The sequence below is a fragment of the Leptonychotes weddellii genome, chromosome 7 (assembly GCF_054177405.1).
Source record: "Leptonychotes weddellii isolate Sample4059 chromosome 7, ASM5417740v2, whole genome shotgun sequence".
NCBI lineage: Eukaryota > Metazoa > Chordata > Mammalia > Carnivora > Phocidae > Leptonychotes > Leptonychotes weddellii.
Window position 1 is genome coordinate 44,053,086 of NC_138375.1, and position 22,229 is coordinate 44,075,314.

Consider the following 22,229-nt stretch of genomic DNA (forward strand, 5'->3'; position numbering starts at 1 on the left):
GATACATGTCTTTCTCTGTTTGACTTATTTCACTCAACATAATACCCTCCAGTTCCATCCACGTCGTTGCAAATGGCAAGATCTCATTCCTTTTGATGGCTGCATAATATTCCATTGTATATATATACCACATCTTCTTTATCCAGTCGTCTGTCGATGGACATCTTGGCTCTTTCCACAGTTTGGCTATTGTGGACATCGCTGCTATAAACATCGGGGTGCACGTACCCCTTCGGATCCCTACTTTTGGTGATACCATTTTTTTATTGCTTTTTTGTAAACTTCATACAGTATCAAATTCACCATTTAAAGGGTACAACTGAGTGGTTTTTTTTTTAGTATATTTACAATGTCATACCAACATCACTGTCATTTTATTTCTATCACCACAGAAAGAAGCCCCAAGCCCATTAGCAGTCCCTCCCAATTCCTGTCTCTCCCCATCCCCTGGCAGACACTAATCTGCTTTCTGTTTCCGTGGATCTGTCTGTGCGGAGCCTCTCCTCTAAATGAATCATGTAGCATGTGGCCTTTTGGGACTGGCAGAAGGTTTTCTGAGTTGATCCATATTGTGGCACATATCAACACTTCCCTCCCATTTACTGTGAAAGATGCTGCACCGCATCGTATTTATCCATTCATCAGTTAATGGCCGTTTGGCTTGTCTCCTCTTCTTGGTGTTAGGACAGCACTGCTGTGAACAAGGGTGCACATTTCTGTGTGGACGTGTGTTTTCATTTGTCTGGGATGTATATACCTAGCAGTGGAATTGCTGGGTCATGTGGTAACTCTGTGTTTCGCTTTTTGAGAAACTGCTGGACTACCTTTTTCCTAGTAATACTCTTACTTCCCTTTGCGGATCACCTAGGGTGTGTGTGTGGGGTGGGGTGTGTGTGTGTGTGTGTGTGTGTGTGTGTGTGAGATTTAATTTTCATGAAATTCTCAGAGGTTGTCCTTGTCATTAAACAGATACTAAATGGAGAATTTTAGGTTAAGTGATTTCTTGAAGATCAAAGGACTAAGAAGTGATGAAGCTGGGATTTGAGCCCAGATATTTAGAACCTGAGTTTAGGGTTTAGCACTTGGCGAGGTGAGGTGAGTCATCCCTGTGTTTTTCGGATTCATTTCCCATGCTGTATATTGGTTTTGACATCTGCTGAATATTATTTTTAAAAACTGAGCTTAATCATTTTCTTGCTTCTGAAATAGTAGCATGGGCTCTTATAAAAGGGCAAACATCATAGTCTATAATATGAAAAGGGAAAGCCCTGGTCATCCAGCCCCATAGAGAGCTTGCTCCTTGTCATAGCTTGATGCATATTGCACCAAAATATTTTTTGGTATGTAACAGTATACTTTCATAATTATTACTCTTTGTTTTTTTAACCTACCTGCTGTACATTCTGTTTCGCTACTTGCTTATTTTCTTGCTCACGGTGCACCTGAGACAACTTTTGCTCTGGGAACAAATAGATCTGCCTTCTTTTTTTCTAAGGTTCCTGTGCATCTTTGAAAACTGTGGCCAGCTGGTAGCGCCCTGGGGTGTCTGTGGGGGCTCACTGAAGCTGGGGCTTCTCAAACGTTAGTTGTGTACCTGGGAATATGAGTCACCTGGGAGTTGTATTGAAGTGCAGATTCTGATCCCATAGGCCCAGGGAGGGGCCCCAGAGTCTGCACGTCTTGTCAGCTTCCCAGGTCACGCTGATGCTGCTCGCTGTGACGGCATGAGGCTCTTGGGGGCCGTGAAGGAGCCTTCTGGCACCAGCGTAATTTCTCCCTGCTGAGTGTGCGTTTTGCTTTTCAGAATGAAATGCTGGAGGAAGGGCATGAGTATGCAGTCATGCTCTACACCTGGCGCAGCTGCTCCCGGGCCATCCCGCAGGTGAGACTGTCCTTGCTGGGTGGCTCTGCTCCACTTCGGCCTCAGCCAGAGAGCTGAGCTTTTCCGGGTGCAGGGGGTGAGGCGGGGCCTGGTAGTCAAGGGTGCTTGCTCGAGACATTTGGAGAGCTTCCCATTACACTGGTGACAAGGTAAAAAACATGTGTTCGATTTATTTCAAAAGCAACATGTACTACCTGTACAACACCCAAACCGTTGCCCAAAGGTATAAAGTAAAAAGCAAGACACCCCCACCTCCTCACCCCCACCACCCAAACGCACCTCCCACCAGAGCCTAATCACTCTGGATACTTTGCTGCATATTCCTCTGGATCTTTTTCCTTGAACAGCATGAATATTCCTACGAATATTATTTGTAAATTATCATTTATTTGTATTTATAAATGTATATTGTTTATATTTATATGTATATTGTTCTGCCACTTGCTTTTTTCCACTTAATTCCTTTTTAGTAACTTTTTTGTGTTGACTCATGCAGATATTATATTTACCGTAATTATCAGCATCATGTTTATATCCCATTATAACAAAATTAACAAACCACAGGTGTGCAAAGTAAACAGAAACTATTCCTCTCTCTTCCCCCTAACCTTAGCCCCCAGAGGTAACTACTTATTAACAGTTTGCTTTGAACTCTTTCAGATTTTCTCTGCCTCTATTATATATAGACACACACACACACAAACTGTTTTGTGTTTTGTTTAACAAAAATGGGATTCAATTACGCTTCATGTCCTGCAGGTTTTTTCACCTGTCAGTTTATGGTAGCAATCTCTCCATGTCACTTCACAGAGATCTGTCTCATTCCTTCTAGCGCCTTTATGATGATATCGTATGAATACATCATATTTTATCCATTTAATCATCGACTGGTGGGTATTTACCTTATTGCTACCATTTTAAGAATTTCTAAGCAACAGTGCAAAGAATGTCCTCATGCTTATCCTTCACTCACTGTTCAGTGTCACTTGACCAGTTAGCAGTCTGGGGTGTGCAGGCTATGAAAACATCTGCCATGTGATTCTGATGTGTTAAAAACTACTGGGCAGAGAAAATGGATTTTTTGATGGGGCCAAGTATGGCCGGAGGATCTCATGCCATGTGCATGCAGAACAATGGCTGGGACATTTTTCTCTGCTTAGATGCTGGTGGGGTCCCCCTGGGGTAGGAGTAGGGGAAAGGCTGAAGGAGGGAGACCTTGCAGATCAAGGTAGATGTGTATAGAGCTCATGGTCAGGGCACTGCAAAAGGGCTCTATTAATGGGCACCTGGGTGGCTCAGTCGTTAAGCGTCTGCCTTCGGCTCGGGTCATGATCCCAGGGTCCTGGGATCGAGCCCCACATCGGGCTCCCTGCTCCGTGGGAAGCCTGCTTCTCCCTCTCCCACTCCCCCTGCCTGTGTTCCCTCTCTCGCTGTGTCTCCCTCTGTCAAATAAATAAATAAAATCTTTATTTAAAAAAAAGGGCTCTATTAATAAGATGACAGATGTGAACCAGAACTGCCTTGGCAAAGGAGGATGTGTAATCTCCCCTCTCCGCACAGGTGAAATGCAATGAGCAACCCAACCGGGTCGAGATCTATGAGAAGACAGTGGAGGTGCTAGAGCCAGAGGTCACCAAGCTCATGAAGTTCATGTACTTTCAGGTGAGGGGGTAAGGGTGGGTCTGAATCAGGAGACTCGAGAGTCCCCACTCTGCCAGCTACTGGGGTCTGGATTTTTGACCCAGGTTATTTGTCCATGGAGCAAATACTTCTTGTTTGCCCCTGACACACCCCTTGGTGAGCAAGACAGACAAGCCTCCCTCTCTCCACGTGATTTACATCCTAGTGAGCACGCAAGTGTGTTTCGGGTAGGAGGAGAGACTGACAGTAAACAATACTCACTCCTTTTCAGGGTGTAATAAGTGCTGTGAGTAAGATAAAATTTAAAAATCATAACTCTGGGGTGGAGGGTGTCTGTGACCTGGTGCAGCTTTAGGGACACACACACACACACACACTGTTTTGTTTTGTGTTTTGTTTAACAAAAATGGGATTCAATTACCCTTCATGTCCTGTAGGTTTTTTCACCTGTCAGTTTGTGGTAGCAATCTCTCCATACTGAAATCTGTATGTAACAGTCATCTGGCGTGTGAGGATCGGAGGAAGAAGGTTTCAGGCGGAAGGAACTGCAAAGGCCTGAAGGGGCACAGCGCGTTTAAGAAATACCAGGCAGCCAGGCGGGCTGCAGTGAGTTGGGACGGCTGACGGAAGGCGACCTGGGGGAGGTAGACAGGACCTGATCTTCAGGGCACTGTAGGCCAGGAAGTAGGACATGAAAAGAGTATGTGGATTTTACTCGAGCACCATAGAAGCCACTGGAGGTTCCTCGTGACGTGTTCTGGTTTGAGGTTTTGCAGCACCGTTCTGGCTGCTGTGAGGGAAATGGATGGGAGGTGGGGGACAGTTACAGATGCGGAAGGTGGGAGGGGAGAAGAGTGACAGCAGGGAGGCCAGCTGGGAAGCCAGAAGGAGGAGTCATTTCAGGAGGAAAAGAGAAAAGAGCGCCGTGGGGCCTCCATGAATGGAAGGCAAGAGGGCAAGCTGGTTAAACAGAAGTGGCAAAGGGAGAATAATGCCAGTCGGTTGGTTATTCTGGTCATGTCGGACACTGTGCGGGAGTGCAGATTGAAGACTTGGAGGCCAGTCTGTACCCTGGAGCGGGGTCGTGGCACACGCTCTGTGCCCTCCACAGGTTCCACGGAAGCACTGAGCGTCATGAATAGCCTCGCAAGCACTGGCCGGATGTCCACCCCGCACCCAGCTCTGCCCAGGCCTGGGGGTGGGAGATGGGACTGTCTGGGAAAGGTGCAAATGCATGCAGCCCAGGGCAGGAGGGCTGGCTTCCGAGGCAGAGAAACTCAAGGTTCTGCACACTGTCCCTGTGTGCCTGTGAGTTCTGTAACATCTGACACCTTCAGTTCTCACCTTGGAAATCATGCCTCATCTCAGGTGTGTGGTGAGGATAAAGGAGGTCTGTTTGTGAAGAGCCAAGTGGAGCCCTGGTCACAGAGTAAGTGTGATAAATGGCAGCCGCTGTGACTAGCATCACGGCCCTGCCCTCAGGAGCCTGGTCTCTTTGGGAAGGCAGGTCCAAGAGAGAAGAACTATCCGGAGGCTGATGGAGTGCTAAACGAAGGGCCTTCCGACAAAGTATTTAGAGAAGGGAGGATCTAGAGTAATCTAGAACTATGCTGTTCAACACAATAGCCATTAGCCATATGGGACTATCTACGTGAAAACTGAATAACACTTAAAATTCAGGTCCCCCAGCGCACTAGCCACGAAATGAAAAGTGCTCAGTAGCCACTTGTGATGAGTGGCTGCTATATTGGACAGTGCAGTCATGGAACATTTCCATCGCTGCAAAAAGTTGCGTTGTTCTTGGACTGTGAAAGGAGAAAATTGGGCTTGTCTGGGCTTTGAAGGAGGGGACTGATTCACTGGGGTGGGATATCCCATGTCCATGGAGTGAAGTTCACATACAAGAGTGATTTCTCTCCTTCCCCCCTCCCCCTCCTCTTCTTCTTCCTCAACCTCCTCTTCTCTCTGTGTCTCTCTGAATTGTTGCTTTAGCCTATTTTTGTTGTTGGTCAGCTGCTTTTTTTGGTAACATATTTTTTGAATATAATTCACATAACATACAATTTATCCATTTAAATTGGACAATTCAACAGTTTTTATTAGTATATTCACAGAGTTGTGCATCCATCACCATAATCAGTCATAGAACATTCTCACCCCCCAAAAGAAATCCTATACCCTTTAGCTACCACCCCATCATACCCTCTACCTTTCCCCCTCCAGCTCTAGGTAACCACAAATCTGTCTTATGTCTCTATGGATTTGCCTCTTCTGGACATTGCATTTAAATGAAATCACATAATATGTGATCTTTGGTGACAGACTTCTTTCACTTAACATATTGTTTTCAAGATCCATCCATGTTGTAGCATGTACCAAAATATATGACCAAATACCTAATCTACTGTATAGATCTATCACATTTTATTTACATATTTATTAGTTAATGGACATTAAGTTATATCCACTTTGGGACTGTTATGAACAAGGCTGCTGTGAATATTCATGTATACATTTTGGGGGAGATATATTTTCATTTCTCTTAACTATTCTCCCTGCTTCTGTCTTTGCCGCTTACAGTCGATTCTCACCATAACAGCTACTGTGACCCTTTTAAAATACAATTCAGACCATGTTACCTTTGACTCACTCAGTGTAGAAACCTGAGCCCTCACAAAGGCCTGTGAGAGCCAGTGGCCCTGGTCCCTCTCTGCCTCCAGTTTCTTCCTTCTGCTCACTTCACTTCAACCACCAGCTTCTTGTTCATCTTTCAAACATGTCAGGGACACTCCTGCCTCAGGGCCTTTGCACTGGCCACTCACGTTATCCAGAATGCACTTCCCTCAGTTACCCTGTCTTTCTCCTCTTCTTTCAAACTCTTTTCCTAAAAGTCACCTCTGGATGATTTCTTCTCTGATCTTCCTACTAAAGTGTACAGCTCCCCCTGCCCTCCCTACCCCCCTTTCCTGCTTTATTTTTCTCCATGGTGCTTATCACATTCTAATATAGAGTATCTGTTTTGTTTTCTGCCTTTCCTCACATATAAGTGCCTTAGGGCAGAATTTTTTTTTTCTGTTTTGTTCTCTACTCTCCTCCAGTGCCTAGAATGTTCCTGGCATGTAGTAGATGCTCAATAAATACTATTTATTGGATGCATGAGCCTCTCTCTCTGAATGTCTCTCTCACTCTTGGTCCCTACCCTACTCGTGCCCTGACACTGTCCTAGATGCCGTGATAGAAAAAATGAGTAAGACATAATACTTCGCAGCAAAGGCATGGTGAATAAATTCATTGGTTTGACTCACTTGGCTGCAGGTTCTGGGCTCCCCTCTTGAAATGAGCTCTGGATTAGGGACCCCTCTAAGAAAGATCTCCTGGCAGATCTGACTTTCTCTAAATGTCCACGCTCTGACCAGAGCCCCAGGGGAGGGAGTCTTGATCCTGCTCTCCACACAGAGCACAGTGAGCCACCCTCCGGGGCTGCCTGTCCTTACTTGCCGCCCCTCCACCTGCAGCGCAAGGCCATCGAGCGGTTCTGCAGTGAGGTGAAGCGGCTCTGCCACGCTGAGCGGAGGAAGGACTTTGTCTCTGAGGCCTACCTTCTGACCCTGGGCAAGTTCATCAACATGTTCGCCGTCTTGGATGAGCTGAAGAATATGAAGTGCAGTGTCAAGAATGACCACTCTGCCTATAAGAGGTCAGGGCACCCTTCCCCGACCCCCCTCTTCCTGCGGAGCTGGCCTTGGGGAGGCAGAGGCTAGAGCCCTTCTGCCGGGCTCCTCCTCCAGATCCAAACTAACCATTCCCCAACCCTATAGGGTGGACCTATATCTGTCTTTGCAGTTTGAGGGAGAAGATGCCGAGCTGAGTCTTTGGAAAACTGGGTCTTTGTAGGTGTTCTGTCTTAAGACGGGGTCGGAGCCTCATTTTCCCCTACCTGTAGTGGTTTCCCATGCAGTTTGGGACCAGGAAAATAATCAAAAGATGGTCATATCAGTCATTTCCTGCAAGAGTCAGAAAGCCAATTCAAACTGTTTATATAAAAGAAGGAACTAGATTGGCTCCCAGAACTGAACAGTTTCATTGTATCTGGATCCAGATACTCAGATGATGTTGGTCTGTTTCCCTCTGCCTCTCAGCTCAATTTTCCCGGATAGCAGCTTCATTCTCAGGCAGGCCTGTGCCCTGTGGTGGTCACCAGCAGCTGTAAGCTTCCCTCTGACCAGTGTAGCAGCCCCAGCTTCAAAGGAAAGAAAGGGTGCTTCTTTCACATACTTTTGCAAAAGTCCCATGGAGGATTGTCATCGCTCTGGCTTGGGTAGCATGTGGACCCCTCCCTCAGTCCCTGCTGTGAGTGGGGCCTCCAGTTGGGCAGGTGCTTGCCAGAGTCAGTTGGGGGTCAGTGTCAGATGAAAGAGAGACTGAGAGTGGGTCAGGAATTGTCACTCTCCAGACATCAGGATACAGCCACCCAGAAGGTGGCAGAGGACATTTGAAAGCAACAGGTATCTTTCCTGTATGTTGCTGAGGCTCAGATGAGCGCTGCAGTGTTTGGGGATGTTTCTTGGGAAGGCTTTTCTGTGTCACTGGTGAAGAGGGCCCCTCCTCCTTGAGTCGCATCCTCCTGGGGCTCCAAGGGAACTGGAGAAAGCAGGGAGCAGACCGATTCCCACCCTTGTATCCTCCTGAGTGGACTGCGTAACCTGGGGATACATGCCCACAGGCAGAGCCCCATCTCCAGCCTGGTTCAGAAACGGCAGCTTGCACAAAGATTTCGGAGACAACTCACGGCATAGTATCTCCTGCATCTCCCCCCTCCGCCCCTCCCCCAGTTTCTCTCCAGTTTTGGCCACTCCTTGCATTTGGCCACAAGTGACACGCTCACAAGCCATGTGAGCAAGGTGGGTGTCTTGTCTGTGCTCTCACAGGCGGCCCTGACACAGGCCGCACCACCACCAGGTGAGGCTGGAACGGCTCAGGCGCCGTGGTGTTCCCCCTTCGAGCCCATCATCCCTTCATCTGCAGTCCTGTTAGCTGGAATAGATGTGTTTCCATGCAGGGCTTTGCTTTACAAACTTGGAGGTTTCCTGTAAATAACATAGTCCACGCAAAACCAACACGTGCCCTGCCTGGGATTCTTCTCCCCATTTCCGCTGTGCGGTCCCATGGCAGGTCACAGCCCGGCGCAAGGATGTTTCTTTCACTCTGGCTTGCCACCTCTGGCTGGTTGATAGGATGCCAGATGCCCTTAAACTTGCTGGGTTTGACCTTCAGCGTATTCTTGCCTCTTAATTGTAGGTGCTATTATTCCAGAGTGTGCCTGGCCCCCAACGAAAGACTGCAGAATCCACTCTCCTTAGACAGTAGAGTCCGCTGTGCTATTCATCGCACTTTAGCCGCGGGGGGTGGTGGGGCACTGGGTTAGGTGGGAGCGGGATCGTGAGGCCCGGCGTGGGCGGGCTGTGCTTGAGCAGTCCTCTCCGCGACTCCGTGTGCAGGGCGGCACAGTTCCTGAGGAAGATGGCGGACCCCCAGTCTATCCAGGAGTCGCAGAACCTTTCCATGTTCCTGGCCAACCACAACAGGATCACCCAGGTGATGGCACATTCCTTGTTCATCTTGGCCTGGCGTCCCATGCCATAGGCAGGGGCCTGATGATCGAGGGACCACGAGCAGGGGAGCTCAGTCCAGATGAATATCCCCCACTTTCCTACTCCTGAATTAGCAGACTTAAGTCTCTCCTCCCAACTACAGGTAACCCTTTTACCCTCCGTGGATTTTGTTCCCTGAAAGCCTTCCCAGCCCGCACGTTACCCCCACATCAGCAAGGATGAGAGCCTGGGTTCTGGAGTTTGACAGCCTTGTTTTCTAATCCTGGACCCTCCACTGATCCCTTGTGAGACCTTGAGCAAGGTCTAAGCCTCAGTTTCCTCATCTGTGAAGTGGAGCTGTTATTTTGAGAATATGAGCTCCATCTCCTAGGACTGTTGTGAGAAATGAGACACCATTTCAAAAGCCCTTAGTGAGCAGAGCCTGACGAATGGTAAGAGCATAAGCTGCTGTAGCTATGGTTATGGCCGCCACCTTGCTGGACGCCCCCATCAGCTACGGCTCTCATGCTCTGACTTTATGTAACCCATCTTGCTCACCTGTCAGGTCAGCCTAAGCACGCACCAGCAAGAATGTGAGCAGGGCCCTGGCTGAGAGGGGCCCTCCATCTTGGAAACATTTTCAGGCCCAGACCTCTCTCGGGGTTGCTGCTGGCTTCACTGGGCCCTTCCTGCTCTTGGTTAACTGCGCAAGGCTGTCAGCGTTGACGTGTTTCTTTCCCGAGACTCAGCCCCACGTCTCAGCCCCAGCTTGTCTGTGGAGAGCACTAGCCGTGTCTCCCACAGCATCCCCCACAGGGGCCCAGGTTGTCCCTTTGGAGAGAAAGGGCCTGAGGTGGAGACCTCGGACTCTTCTCCAATGGGAAATGCTCCTGTACCACTCTGTCCTGCAGGAGGGGCACGCCTGCTGGTCCCGCTCTCCTCTCCCGGGCTGGGTCTTTCTGTCATCATCTGAGATGTCATGGCTAAGGCTACGCCCTCAAAACCAAGCCTAGATTGCGACAGACCTGTTGCTGTAAAGCTGAACTGCTTTTCAGCTCAGCCCAAGAAAGTACTTTCTAACTATCAGAATTGCCGGGAAATAAAAGGGAGGGCTCCGGGGAGGGGGGGGTGGCTTCCCTGCCATGGGGGGTGCACAGGAGCTCCTACCAACCACCGTGGGGACTTTGAGGAGGAGATGCAGGCTCCGTCCACCCGGGATGGTCAGGGGGGCTGTGCCCTGTCACTGCCAACCAGCTGTGGGCCTTCTGGGGTGGGGGTGGGGCAGGAGAGGGGCTAACGGGGAGGGGGGGCCCTGCTCTTCAGTGTCTCCACCAGCAACTGGAGGTGATCCCAGGCTATGAGGAGCTGCTGTCAGACATTGTCAACATCTGTGTGGACTACTACGAGAACAAGATGTATCTGACCCCCAGCGAGAAGCACATGCTGCTCAAGGTACACCTGCAGTCCCACGCCCCAGCGCCTGGGCTTGCCCTCCACCTCCTTCTTATTGAAAATCATTTTAAAAAAGGAAAAACGCTTACTTTTTCTTATTTAAACACTGATACGGATCTCACTGGACATAATACTTTGTGATCCTCTTTTGTTTCCCTTTAATACGTCAGCGACACCTTTCCAGATGCTGTTCGGGGTATTTCTGCAATGTAGTTTTTAATGGCCACTGAGGAGCTCGCTGCACGTGGACTTTGTTATTAAACAAATCCTCTGTCATTGGATATTGGTTTGCTAAACTGCACTGAGCATTCTTACAGCACAACTTCTGTGTCCACGCTCTTGCCAAGTCAAACATCCTAGGGGAGAAATTGCTGACTCAAAGGGAAAGCAAAATCTTCAAGCTTTTGCTGTATTTTGCCAAAATAGTCACATTTGTTCCAGCAATTTGCAAGTTCCATTTCTAAATTATCAAGTAATATTTATTGTAGAAAATCAGGAATATATAGAAAAGCACAAACAGTTTTTCTCTCTCACCATCTTTCCCTCCAGAGGTAGCACTTCTAGCATTTTGATGTATTTCCTTGTAATTTTTCTACACTTACGCGCTTTCAGCATACACAATATGCATAAATTATGTGTGTGTGTGTAATTTTTATCCCATTTCATTAAATGTAGCGCGGATGTTATGCAGCCACTAAGGTACGGATGCCCTTGCATTTCTTTGGCCATTCCTCTGCCTCTGGCTGCTTGGGTTGTTCCTGATTTCTCTTGATGGCGGTAGTGCTGAGATGAGCAGCCTTCTGTGTGTTCTTCTGACACGCTGCATAGCCCCTTTTGAGTCTTTGTTCTCCAAAACCTCCCCTTTCGATGTTCTCCTGGTAGTTTTGTTTTTCCTCCTCTCCTCCATGCCACTCTCACCCACCAAGCACTCCGAGACGCTGCCAGCAGGTTTTCCCTCACGGGCTTTTGAGCCCTCCTCACCTCTGCTTCCCAGCCCTGAGCTCTCCCTCTCTTCCAGCCTGGGCTCCAGGTCTCAACGCTGGCTCTTCCCCCGTTCTGCAAGTTTGTGTCCATGAACTCAGATGCCACCAGGGGCACCTCTCACCTTTGGTGGGAGAGTCTGGTGCACACCCTGCAGAGCACTGGGACGGAATGGGACTAAGGGGGATGTGACCTTCGTGGTCCTCTAGTCCAGGCCCTTACGTGTCAGGTGTGACTTCCCCACAGTCACAGCAGCTGTGAGCCCAGGGAAGCTGCTTTCAACCTCATTGTTCAGGCCCCCATCAGCCTTGCTGTGCATTTGACAAAAGGAGGAAAACATGTCAGCATTCGAGAAGCTATTAAATGGACCAGCATATCAAGAGTCAGCCTGGTGACCTGCTTATAGGGCATTGTCGGGCAAAAATGTGTTCTGAATGAAGTCACCAGTGGCTCCTTGGGAATCCATACGTTGTTTTAGCTTCCTTGGGAAAAGAAGTGAATAGTTTTGTGTTCATTCAACACTGAGATGGTATTCCCAAGTCCCCGTGATGTGCTAGACCCCGGGGATGCAGCAACAAGCAGCGCTCAGCCCTTTCTCGCAGGAAGCATCTAAATGTGTAGATGTTGTGGTCAGATCTGCCTTCAGACCCTGTCTCTGCAACCTATTAGCTATGTGACCTTAGCAGGCTGGCTAACCTCTCTGTGTCTCTAATTCCTTGTCTGTGCAATAAGATCATTGTGTAAACTTGACTCATAAGATTGTTGTGAGAATTGAAGAAAATACCCGGGAATGCCCTACGCACAGACTCCAGCCCATAGTAAGGACTCAGCAAGCAGCCACCATAATAACCTACTACAGGGTGGTCTGAGTTCTACGGAGAAATCAGATTTTTAGTTGAAATTAGATTTATGTCTCCTTTCTTCAACTGAAGACACGTGGGTTTTGAAAGAGAAGGTGTTCCTACAGGATGTGCATGTGTGTGTGCACAGACCCCCTTTTTTAATTTTTTTGTTTTGTTTTGTTTTTAAAGCTTTTCCAATGGTCGTGATGGGCTTCTGTGCTCTGCCCCTTCTCGCTCTAGGTAATGGGTTTTGGTCTCTACCTGATGGATGGAAATGTCAGTAACATTTACAAACTGGATGCCAAGAAGAGAATCAACCTCAGCAAAATTGATAAGTTCTTTAAGGTCAGTACCTGAGGGTGGGGCTGGGCCGCAGGGTGCTCTCTCTGGGGAAAGGGAAGAAATCGGCTTGTTGATGGAACTGCAGCTCTAAAGACCCCAAGAAGAGGAGGAAGATAGAATGACAGGGCCTCCAGCCGCCCGCTGTAGAAGGTGCTACACTATTGAAGTCTGTCGCATTAAAGTCAAACGTGCTCCCGAGTCTCAGGATTCGGCTGTGAGAGGCCTTACAGTTTTTCTGCATGTTGCCTTTTCTCTTTCCTGAAATCCCTCACTATCTAAAGAAAGAGATGCATCCCAGAAAACACCGCCTGCTTTAATTTTCCATATAAATCAGAGCTCACAGAAGCAGGAGGATTAAAGACTGGATTTTAAATTGATGACAATTTGCAAAGTCACAGCCTCTCCTGGTCCACGGGGGACTCCCTCGCCTCACCCCTGCCTCTGGGCACAAGGCCTCATCACAGTCCATTATTCACCCAGACCTTTGCAGTGCCTCAGACATTTGATCTTCTGGCCCCAAATTTTTAAAAATAAAACCTTGGGGTTAAATGAAGCCTTTGAGGTTTTCATGAAGGGATTTCTTGCTTTGGAATTGAATTCCATGGTATCGGTTTATACGAGCATTGGGCACTCCAGGCGTGGAGTGGAGCCTCAGAGGTCAGACATGGAAACACCAGGCTTACCATTAAAAGTGGAACCCCTCAAAAGTATGGCATGGGGGACACTGGGCTGGGCCTAGATCCCACTGACTTTTCCAGGTTAAGGGGGAAATAAATCACCAAAAGACATCCTGTGGCTTTGCATCTTTTCAAGGCCAGAACTTTCACTCTGCTCTGGAGCTGCCCTAAATGAAAACAGGGCTCATCTCAGGAGACCTTGCAAAATCCACCTCTGCCCTCAGTCAGCATGAGTGAGATCGGGGTGCAGTTGAGAAATACAACTCTGCCACAGTCGGTCCTGAGTTTTAGTCTGGCTCTGCCACTTGATAGCTGGATAACTCTGGGGAAAATCATTAAACCTTTCTGAAATGGAGTTCCCCAGCCTGAAAAATGTGAATGCTAAGGGTATCTATCTACTTGCTAGGGTTCCCTTGAGGATTTAGTAGGAAGGACATACGTGAGTCAGAGCCCTGGATTACAGTCCTGGCTCCTTGATTTCTAGCTGGCTTGACTTTGTGTGAAAATCACTTGAGCTATCTAAACCTCAGTTTTTTCATCTGTGAAATGGGGATGATAATAGTACTGACCTCACGAAGTATTTATATGGATCGAGATACTGTTTTTTGTTTAATAGCCTATTTTTTAGAGCAGTTAAACTTCACAGCAAAATTGAACAGAAAGGGCAGTTTTCCCATTTATCCCCTGCGCCCCCTCACCATGCACAGCCTCCCCCATTATCAAAATCTCCCACCAAAGGGATGTGTTCTCTACAATCAGCAAACCTCCACCGACACATCATTATCACCCAAAGTCCATAGCTTACATTAAGGATCACTCTTGGCGTTGTACATTCTGTGTGTTCTGACAAATGCAGAATGACATGTACCCACCACTGTCCTAAGAATCTTCTGGTTTTGAAGTGCTTGACATGGTGCCTACTGCCTAGAAGCCAGCAGTCCACCCCAGCCTCCTCTCCATTTGTCCTGGTCTTCACTTGGGACTTGTCTGCCCTTTAGTGTTTGGTGTTAGGGTTTCAGTTGCTTCACATTGTAGAGTTGCCCAGGAAGGCCACACCCAGACAGCGGCATCCACGTATCCACTCCTAGTCCAGAGTTCACAGCTGCAAGGATCCACAAATCCCAGGGAAGTTAGAGCAGAAAGAACCTGCCCTGGGAGGCAGGCCATCTGGCCCTCATCCTTCATCCATTCTGCCTGCTATGTTACCTTGGACAAATCACTTTGCCCCTTTGGTCTCAGTTGCTGGAACATGGGTTGGCTGGCGGCAGGGGAGGACCTGTATACTGTCTGGGACTCTCTTTGGTTCCAAGGTGACCCAGTGGCATGATCAGAAGCAGAACCTAGGGGTTGGCCCAGAGGTACACAAAGGCCTGCTTTCCCCAGTGGAAGGCAGCCTTCCGGCTCCTCCCTCAGCATCTCACACCTTGTGTTTGCTTCCTTTGCAGCAGCTGCAAGTGGTGCCCCTTTTCGGCGACATGCAGATAGAGCTGGCCAGATACATTAAGACCAGTGCTCACTATGAAGAGAACAAGTCCAAGTGAGTGCCTGCCATAATGTCTCTCGGCTCCCGTGAGGATGCCCAGCCCGGGCAGGGGGCCGAGGGGCCACTTCAGCCCCTCCTCCCTCCCCAGAGCCCTGGGCAGGTGGATTCCATCGCAACACTGGCACCCAGCCAGCCAGAAGGGAACAGCGGAGGGTGCTCTGAGCCCTTTTGTATCTGCCCTTTGCTGCCAGGGTTCAAAAGTGCTCAGAGCACAGCCACGCCCCTTCTCAGTCCTGGCGCTGACCTGTGCTGCCCACAGTGGGACAGCAGGAGCCCTCCTTCCCTCGAGAAGGGGGAGGACTGGCTGGCCCTCAGTGGTCGGGTGGAGCAAGAAGGCATTCTTCAGCACCTCGATTCTCTCCTCAGATTTGTGTCCATGCAGTAAGTATGTCATTGAGTATATGGTTTGGACGGTTCCACCTGTGAAGTGAGTCGATAGCCTCGCCTTAGATTGCTTTATAAGCCACCGTTCCAGGTAATCTGTGCTAGGACCTGGGGCATCAGTGACTCCGTGGCAGGTGGGTGACACCCAGCTCCAGCCTGGGCCAGCCATTCTATTGATCGCTGGGGTTGTTAGTAAGGTTCCTTCTGTCTGCATCTTTCCCAAAGCTGAGTGAATATGATCTTTCCCTACAGAGAGGGGCTGACTGTCCTTTAGTCAGAAGTGGGGGTTAGCGCCTAAAAAGTAGGTAAATGGAGTGTCCTTGAACCCCACCAGCCTTGAGCCCCTGCGAGGGAGTCTCACCGAGGAAGCTGGTTTAGTCTCTTCATAACCTGCTGGCTACTAGTGTGTGAGGAGGTTTTCTAGGAAGAGCATGGAGCTGAGAAGGCTGAACTCCTTTCCTCACGTTTCCTGCATGCATTCTTGACCACCTGAAGTTGGGTGGGAGTGGTGATGTGGTCACAGCAGGGTGTCAGAGGTTTGAGTGTAGTGTCCCCATCCATGTACAAGTAAGCCAAAATAAAAGTCATGCCAAAGTATAAGCATGAGTAAGTATCACCAGTCCAAGTATTCTTAAGAGAACCACTTCAGGGAGATCCTTTTGAGATAATAATTTTTTTTTTAAGATTTTACTTATTTATTTGACAGAGAGAGACACAGCAAGAGAGGGAACACAAGCAGGGGGGAATGGGAGAGGGAGAAGCAGGCTTCCCGCTGAGCAGGGAGCCCGCTGCGCTCGATCCCAGGACCCTGTGATCATGACCTGAGCCGAAGGCAGACGCTTAACGACTGAGCCACCCAGGCGCCCTGAGATACTAAATTTTTCCCAAAATGTTTATCCGCCTTGTTTGGTGCCCATGCTTAGTCTGTCTCCTGAGTCACCCAGCACCAGATGACAGAATGGGGGTAAAGGGGGCTATCTTTTTTCTCTTGGGTAAGGAGAGTGAAGACTTTCATTCATTGATTTCCTCTCCATTTTAAGATGGTTTTCCCAATGATATCTTTACAAAGAGTTGAGGAGAAAGGGGAAGGGCAAGGGAAACAACAAGGGGGTGGGGAGAGAGGGAGGGTGGGAGGGAGAGCATGCCAGCAATACCTCTCAGAACACACGTTATCCATCCACCATGGAGTCCTTAATGTTGCCTGATCACTGTTGAAAAAGAGGCAGGATCCCTGTGAGTTTCCCCAGTCCCACCCTAACGGCCCCACCAAAGCCAGCTTCACCCTCAGGATGTCAGTGCTGACAGTCAGTAGGCAGATTTGGGGAGGTCGCCCACCTTGCCTTTTCTTTGCTCGGTTTCCAGCTCTGTAGCCCTAGAGAAGCTCCTCACTCATATAACTGGTAAGTACTGCGGACACAAGTTACCTGGAAAAGCCTGTGATTGAGTCTTAGAGGAGGAAGATTATTCCACTCAGCCTGTGGCAGGCTTTCTTGCTGGTGACTGGGTCACTTGTTGGGTCCACCTAGGGGAGCCGGCCATCTTTGGCTGAGCACCAGGAGCAACTAGTGAGTGGAAGGAGCCTATCCCGCTGAGGCACGTCAGGCCAGGACCTGCTCCAACCCTGTGATTTTCTGCCCAGGTGGACATGTACCCAGAGCAGCATCAGCCCCCAGTACAACATCTGCGAGCAGATGGTTCAGATCCGGGACGACCACATCCGCTTCATCTCCGAACTCGCTCGCTACAGCAACAGTGAGGTAAGCTCGCTCTGGCTGCTGGGATGGAGGCCTGTGGGGGCTCAGGGTACGAAGCGGCAATGACCAGCCAGGAAGGAAATGATCCCAGGGATGATGGAGAGCAGCAGGGAGGCAATACACATCGGAGGCAAGAGGGCCGGGGGGCCGAGAGCATGGATTTTAGAGCCAGACAGAACTGGATTTAATTCTGGTTCAGCCACTGACCTTCACAAGTTACTCACAATGTCTGTGCCTCAGTTTCCTCATCTGTAAAATGAGGGTAATAGTATCTGGAAAGGTTCATTGAGAGGATTAAACAGTAGGATGCATGGAAAATGCATCCTGCCCAGCAGATTACAGTGACCCAGTATTGGTTCATCTGCATACGATCCCAGCCATTTCCACCCTGGACGGCAAAAGAAACAGTTCTGAACACTCATGCTCAAAGCACTATCTGAGTATTTTAAAACTACACAATAATAAATTATCATTGTGACACATCAGAAAATGCAGTTAGGGACAGAGAAGGCCATAAAATCTCTTATAATCCCACCAATTACATTTTTACTGACGTTACATTTTTCTTCTTTTTTTTAAATATGGAAATATAGTCAATGCACAAACCTCAGAAAAAATACAAATATGCAAAGGAGGGACATTAATCATGTAAAATTCTACCAACCAGAACCAATTGTGATTAATATTTGGGTTTATATATCCTCCTGGACTCTTCCCATATATACTCTTCTAGTAAATGTATATGTTGGTTTGATAAACACAGGTCCCCCCCCACTTGATTTGAACCTGGATGACTCTGCACTATCCCACGTTTGCTCACTGGTTCCACCGTGTGGCTCGCAGCCATAGTGCACATGCTTTCCAAACCCAAACTCTGAAAATGTCTTTGATCAAAGGGCAGCATATTTGAAATGAGGACAGTCAGACAAGTACACACGGTGTGGTCATTAGACAGGTGGCCCATGTTCTTATGAGGGCTCCTGGAAGACATGGACCAAGGTCAAGCCCCAGCCTTTAGCCTTCTTAACCATATGTGGCAATCATCTGAACTAAAGCTATGGGAGTAATTTCAGAGCCGGGGTCTCCTTCATTCTTGTCAAGTTTTGGTGGGATCTAAGAGTGAATCTGGCCTCAAGTTGTTTTTTAAGTTGTACATTTTACACATGTGTATCCACAAACAATTCTCATTACTTGCAGTAATTATATTCTGTAAAGTGGGCATGAACACTGGATCAGCAAATACTGAACCACTGCTCCTCGAAGAAGTACAGAGTTAAGTTCCTGTGAACTTCTGGTCACAACATTTTCATAGGCTGATCAATGTATAACCTTGTTTTCTGTGTGTTTCTATTTAAAGACACCATATGTAATAGATATTGTTTATTCATAGACATTAACTCACATGCAACAGCACTATAACTTGATGTCCAGACAAAGCTTATATAAAACACGTGCTTTTCCTCTAAGGCACATCATAGCCTTCTTGCAGTTAGGATCACTACACAGAACTCTAGCACTACACTTGGGGCCATTTTAAATAGTGAAATCACCAGTAAAAAGTACAAGAATATGGAAAATGTGGCATTAAATAAACCATGAAAAGGACACGTATACAGCATGATTGCTGAAACAAGAAGGCAGAGATTCCCCATGTTCACCCTCAGCTGGGACATGACTCAGATTTTTCACCATTCTGCACATACCTGCGAATGACCAGTAAAGGGACTGCAAGCATTGACTTGGAGATTGCAAATAAATTTCAGGGAGTAGACAAATTCACAAATACAGAACCCACAAATAATGAGGACTGACTCTATATGTAGATACATATATGTACCTACATACATGTATGCACATATACGTATATGTGTGTGCACGTGCATACGTGTATATGTATATGTGCACATGCACATACATGTACATATGCATGCACGCGTATATACACATGCATGGGCGTACACGTATGCACATGTATCTATATGCACATGCATACATCCATACTGCCTTATGGAATAATATACATTCAAATAGATGTTTGTCCAGCACTTTTCAGTTGTTGTGTCATATCTAATTAATGAGCTGTGAAATTAATTTAGTGACTTATGATTAGCATTGTGTATGACAGAATAGACAATCAGAGGAATTCTCATGTGTTAAGAGTAAAGTTGCTTCATGAAAAGTGTTCGTTCATATATATATATTTAAGATCTCTATGCAGGTATGTGTTCCTGAGTCACTCTGTGGTGTGCACTTCCTACTGTAATTTGCAGTTTAAAAAATTTGAAAGCCGCCGCCCTGCAGTATAACAGGGTAGTTGTGAGTGGGGCTACGGCATCACACCACCTGAGTTTGAACCCGCAGCCATTTACAAGCCATGTGGCCTTCAACAAAGAGCTTGTCTGAGCCTCAGTTTATCTATCCAGGGGATATAATAATAGCACCTCCCTTGTATTATTCTTGGGGGAATCAGTGAAATAATGTCTAAAAGTGCCAGGCGCATACATGGTGAGGGTGACGGCCCATGTTCCCCAGGTGGTGACAGGCTCCGGGCTGGACAGCCAGAAGTCAGACGAGGAATACCGCGAGCTCTTTGACCTGGCCCTGCGGGGCCTGCAGCTTTTATCCAAGTGGAGCGCCCACGTCATGGAGGTGGTAGGTGTCCTGAAGGCAGAGGGCCTGCCCCTCCCCGGACCCCTCCAGCCTGACCTCTGTGCACACGGACTCTTGTCTGCCTCTCCCCAGCACTCTTCTTTTAACAGCCTTACTGAGATATAATTTGCACACTGTACCATTCACTCACTGAAAATGTAGATTCATTGGTTTTTAGTATATTCGCAGAATTGTTAACCACAGTTAACACAGTTAACTTTAGAATCTTTTTATTCTAAAAACCACAGTTAAATTTAGAATCTTTTTATCAGTTCCAAAAGAAACCCTGTGCAATCAACCCCCATTCCCGACCCCCACAACCCTAAGTAATCTGTCTTCTGTCTCTAAAGATCTCCCTCTTCTGGATGTTTCCCACAAGTAGAATTATATACTATGTGGTTATTTGTGTCCGGCCTCTTTCACTTCATGCCTTCAAGAACCATGATCCATGTTAGAGCATGAATCAGAACTTCATTCCCTTTTATGACTGAGTCATACTCCCCTACATGGACATACCACATTTGGTTTTTCCCTTCATCCACTGATGGACATTTGGGTTCTTCCTCTCTCCCCAGTACTCCTGGAAGCTGGTTCACCCCACTGACAAGTTCTGCAACAAGGACTGCCCTGGCACGGCGGAGGAGTATGAGAGAGCCACGCGCTACAATTACACCAGTGAGGAGAAGTTTGCCTTTGTCGAGGTGGGTGCTGACTCCCTGCATTAGCCCCCTACCCCGAGGCTGCTGCTTGGTGTTGATCCTGGTGGTTCCGGGAGTGCTTCTGAGCAAGATGGCAGCCATGGTCCTCCTTGTGCATACACTTCCTGTCTTCCTTCCGCCTGAATTCATCTCTGTCAAAAGTTACCCTTCAAGGGCGCCTGAGTGTTGCAGTTGGTTAAGTGACCCACTCTTGGTTCCAGTTCAGGTCATAATCTCCAGGTGGTGGATTGAGCCCTGTGTCGGGCTCCATGCTCAGCACAGGATCTGCTTGGAATTCTCTCCCTCTCCCTCTGCCACTCCTGCTCATGCTCTCATTCTCTCTAAATAAATAAATCTTAAAAAAAAAAAAAAGTTACCATTCAAAAATGATTAGAAACTCATTCTGTTCCCGAGAATCCAAGGGAAAGCATTCACTCCACTAGAAAAATGGGCAAAAGGAAACCAACAGCAGAAACAAGGACAAAACCAATGGCTAAAAGAGATAAGAAAAATGCCCAAACTGATGAATAATCAAAGAACCTCAGGTGGAAACCAAGATGAGATGAGTTGTCAGATTTAGTGTCTCATTTTCTTACCTTTTCTGTCTTATTGTCCATCGCTTATTTTGTTCTGTTTTATGGGATATTTCCTGAAGGTCAACTATTAGTATTTTTTATTGTGCCTATTATATTTTTAATGTCAGAAGCTCCATCTTGTTCTCTGAATGTTCCTTTTAGAAGACCCCGTTCTTGTGCCATGCGTTTGATAGCTTCATGAGGATAGTATAGTATTTTTATTATCTTTATTGAGGTATAATTTATGTTCAATAAACTGTATCCACTTAAAGTGTATAATGCCAAGAGTTTTGATCATTGTATACACCCTGTGAAACCAAAAAGATTAGATGCAGAACATTCTGTGCTCACTTTGGCAGCACATGTACTAAAATTGGAACAGTACAGAGAAGGTTAGCGTGGACCCTCTGCAAGAATGACACACAAATTCACAAAGCATTCCCTTTAAAAAAAAAAAAAAGATGCAGAACATTTCCATCTCCCCTTAAAGACTTGGTGTTGCTTACCATCTATCCTCCCACCATCCTTGGGCCTGATCACTTTTTTTTTTTTTTTGTCACCATAGATTTGTTGGCATTTTTTATCATTTTGTTTGGTTGGTATTTTTTTGTGTTTGGCTTCTTTTACTCACGGTCATAATTTTGAGTTTTACCCCCATTGTTCTGTGTATCAATAGTTTGTTTCATTTATTGTTGAGTATTATTCCACTGTATGGATATATACTGTAATTTGCTTACCCATTCAACTGTTGATAAACACTGGGCCATTTCCAGCTTTGGGCTAGTATGAATAAACTTGCTTTAAAGATTTGAGTATAAGTCTTTGTATAGATATAGGTTTTTATTTCTCTTGGAATGGTCATATTGTAGGTGACTTAACTTTTTGCTTAACTTTTTAAGGAACTGCCAAATGGTTTTCCAAAGTGGAGGTACCATTTTATATTCCCACCAACTGTATATGAGCGTACTATTGCTGTAACACCCTCAGTCCTTGATTCTTTCAATTTTATTAATTTTAGTCATTCTAATGGCTGTTTAGTGAAATCTCATTGGAGTTTTAATTTGCATTTCCCTGAAGACTGATGATATTGAGCATCTTTTCATGTGCTTATTGGCCACTCATATATCTTCCTTTGTGAAATCCTGTCTTCTGAAATCTTTTGCCCATTTTTTTAAATTGGGTTTCTGTCTTCTTCATATTGAATTGTGAGAATTCTTT

The 22,229-nt window shown here is 47.1% G+C and overlaps 1 protein-coding gene and 1 non-coding gene across 4 annotated transcripts in view; both read left to right on the forward strand.

Annotated features, from left to right (window-relative positions):
* The window catches only part of CYFIP2 (cytoplasmic FMR1 interacting protein 2), a 127,803-nt gene that overhangs the window by 25,993 nt on the left and 79,581 nt on the right, over positions 1-22,229 (forward strand). For all 3 annotated transcript variants that reach the window (XM_081826247.1, XM_081826249.1, XM_081826248.1), the window contains exons 4-13: positions 1,805-1,882; positions 3,443-3,544; positions 7,039-7,220; positions 9,022-9,118; positions 10,438-10,566; positions 12,630-12,734; positions 14,854-14,945; positions 16,975-17,092; positions 19,622-19,741; positions 20,314-20,439. In XM_081826247.1, coding sequence (XP_081682373.1) covers positions 1,805-1,882; positions 3,443-3,544; positions 7,039-7,220; positions 9,022-9,118; positions 10,438-10,566; positions 12,630-12,734; positions 14,854-14,945; positions 16,975-17,092; positions 19,622-19,741; positions 20,314-20,439 — 1,149 coding nt within the window. The remainder of the gene's footprint in view (positions 1-1,804; positions 1,883-3,442; positions 3,545-7,038; positions 7,221-9,021; positions 9,119-10,437; positions 10,567-12,629; positions 12,735-14,853; positions 14,946-16,974; positions 17,093-19,621; positions 19,742-20,313; positions 20,440-22,229) is intronic.
* LOC115938467 (U6 spliceosomal RNA) lies at positions 21,355-21,461 on the forward strand. Its single transcript, XR_004073569.1, has one exon. It is a non-coding gene; the product is annotated as a U6 spliceosomal RNA (small nuclear RNA).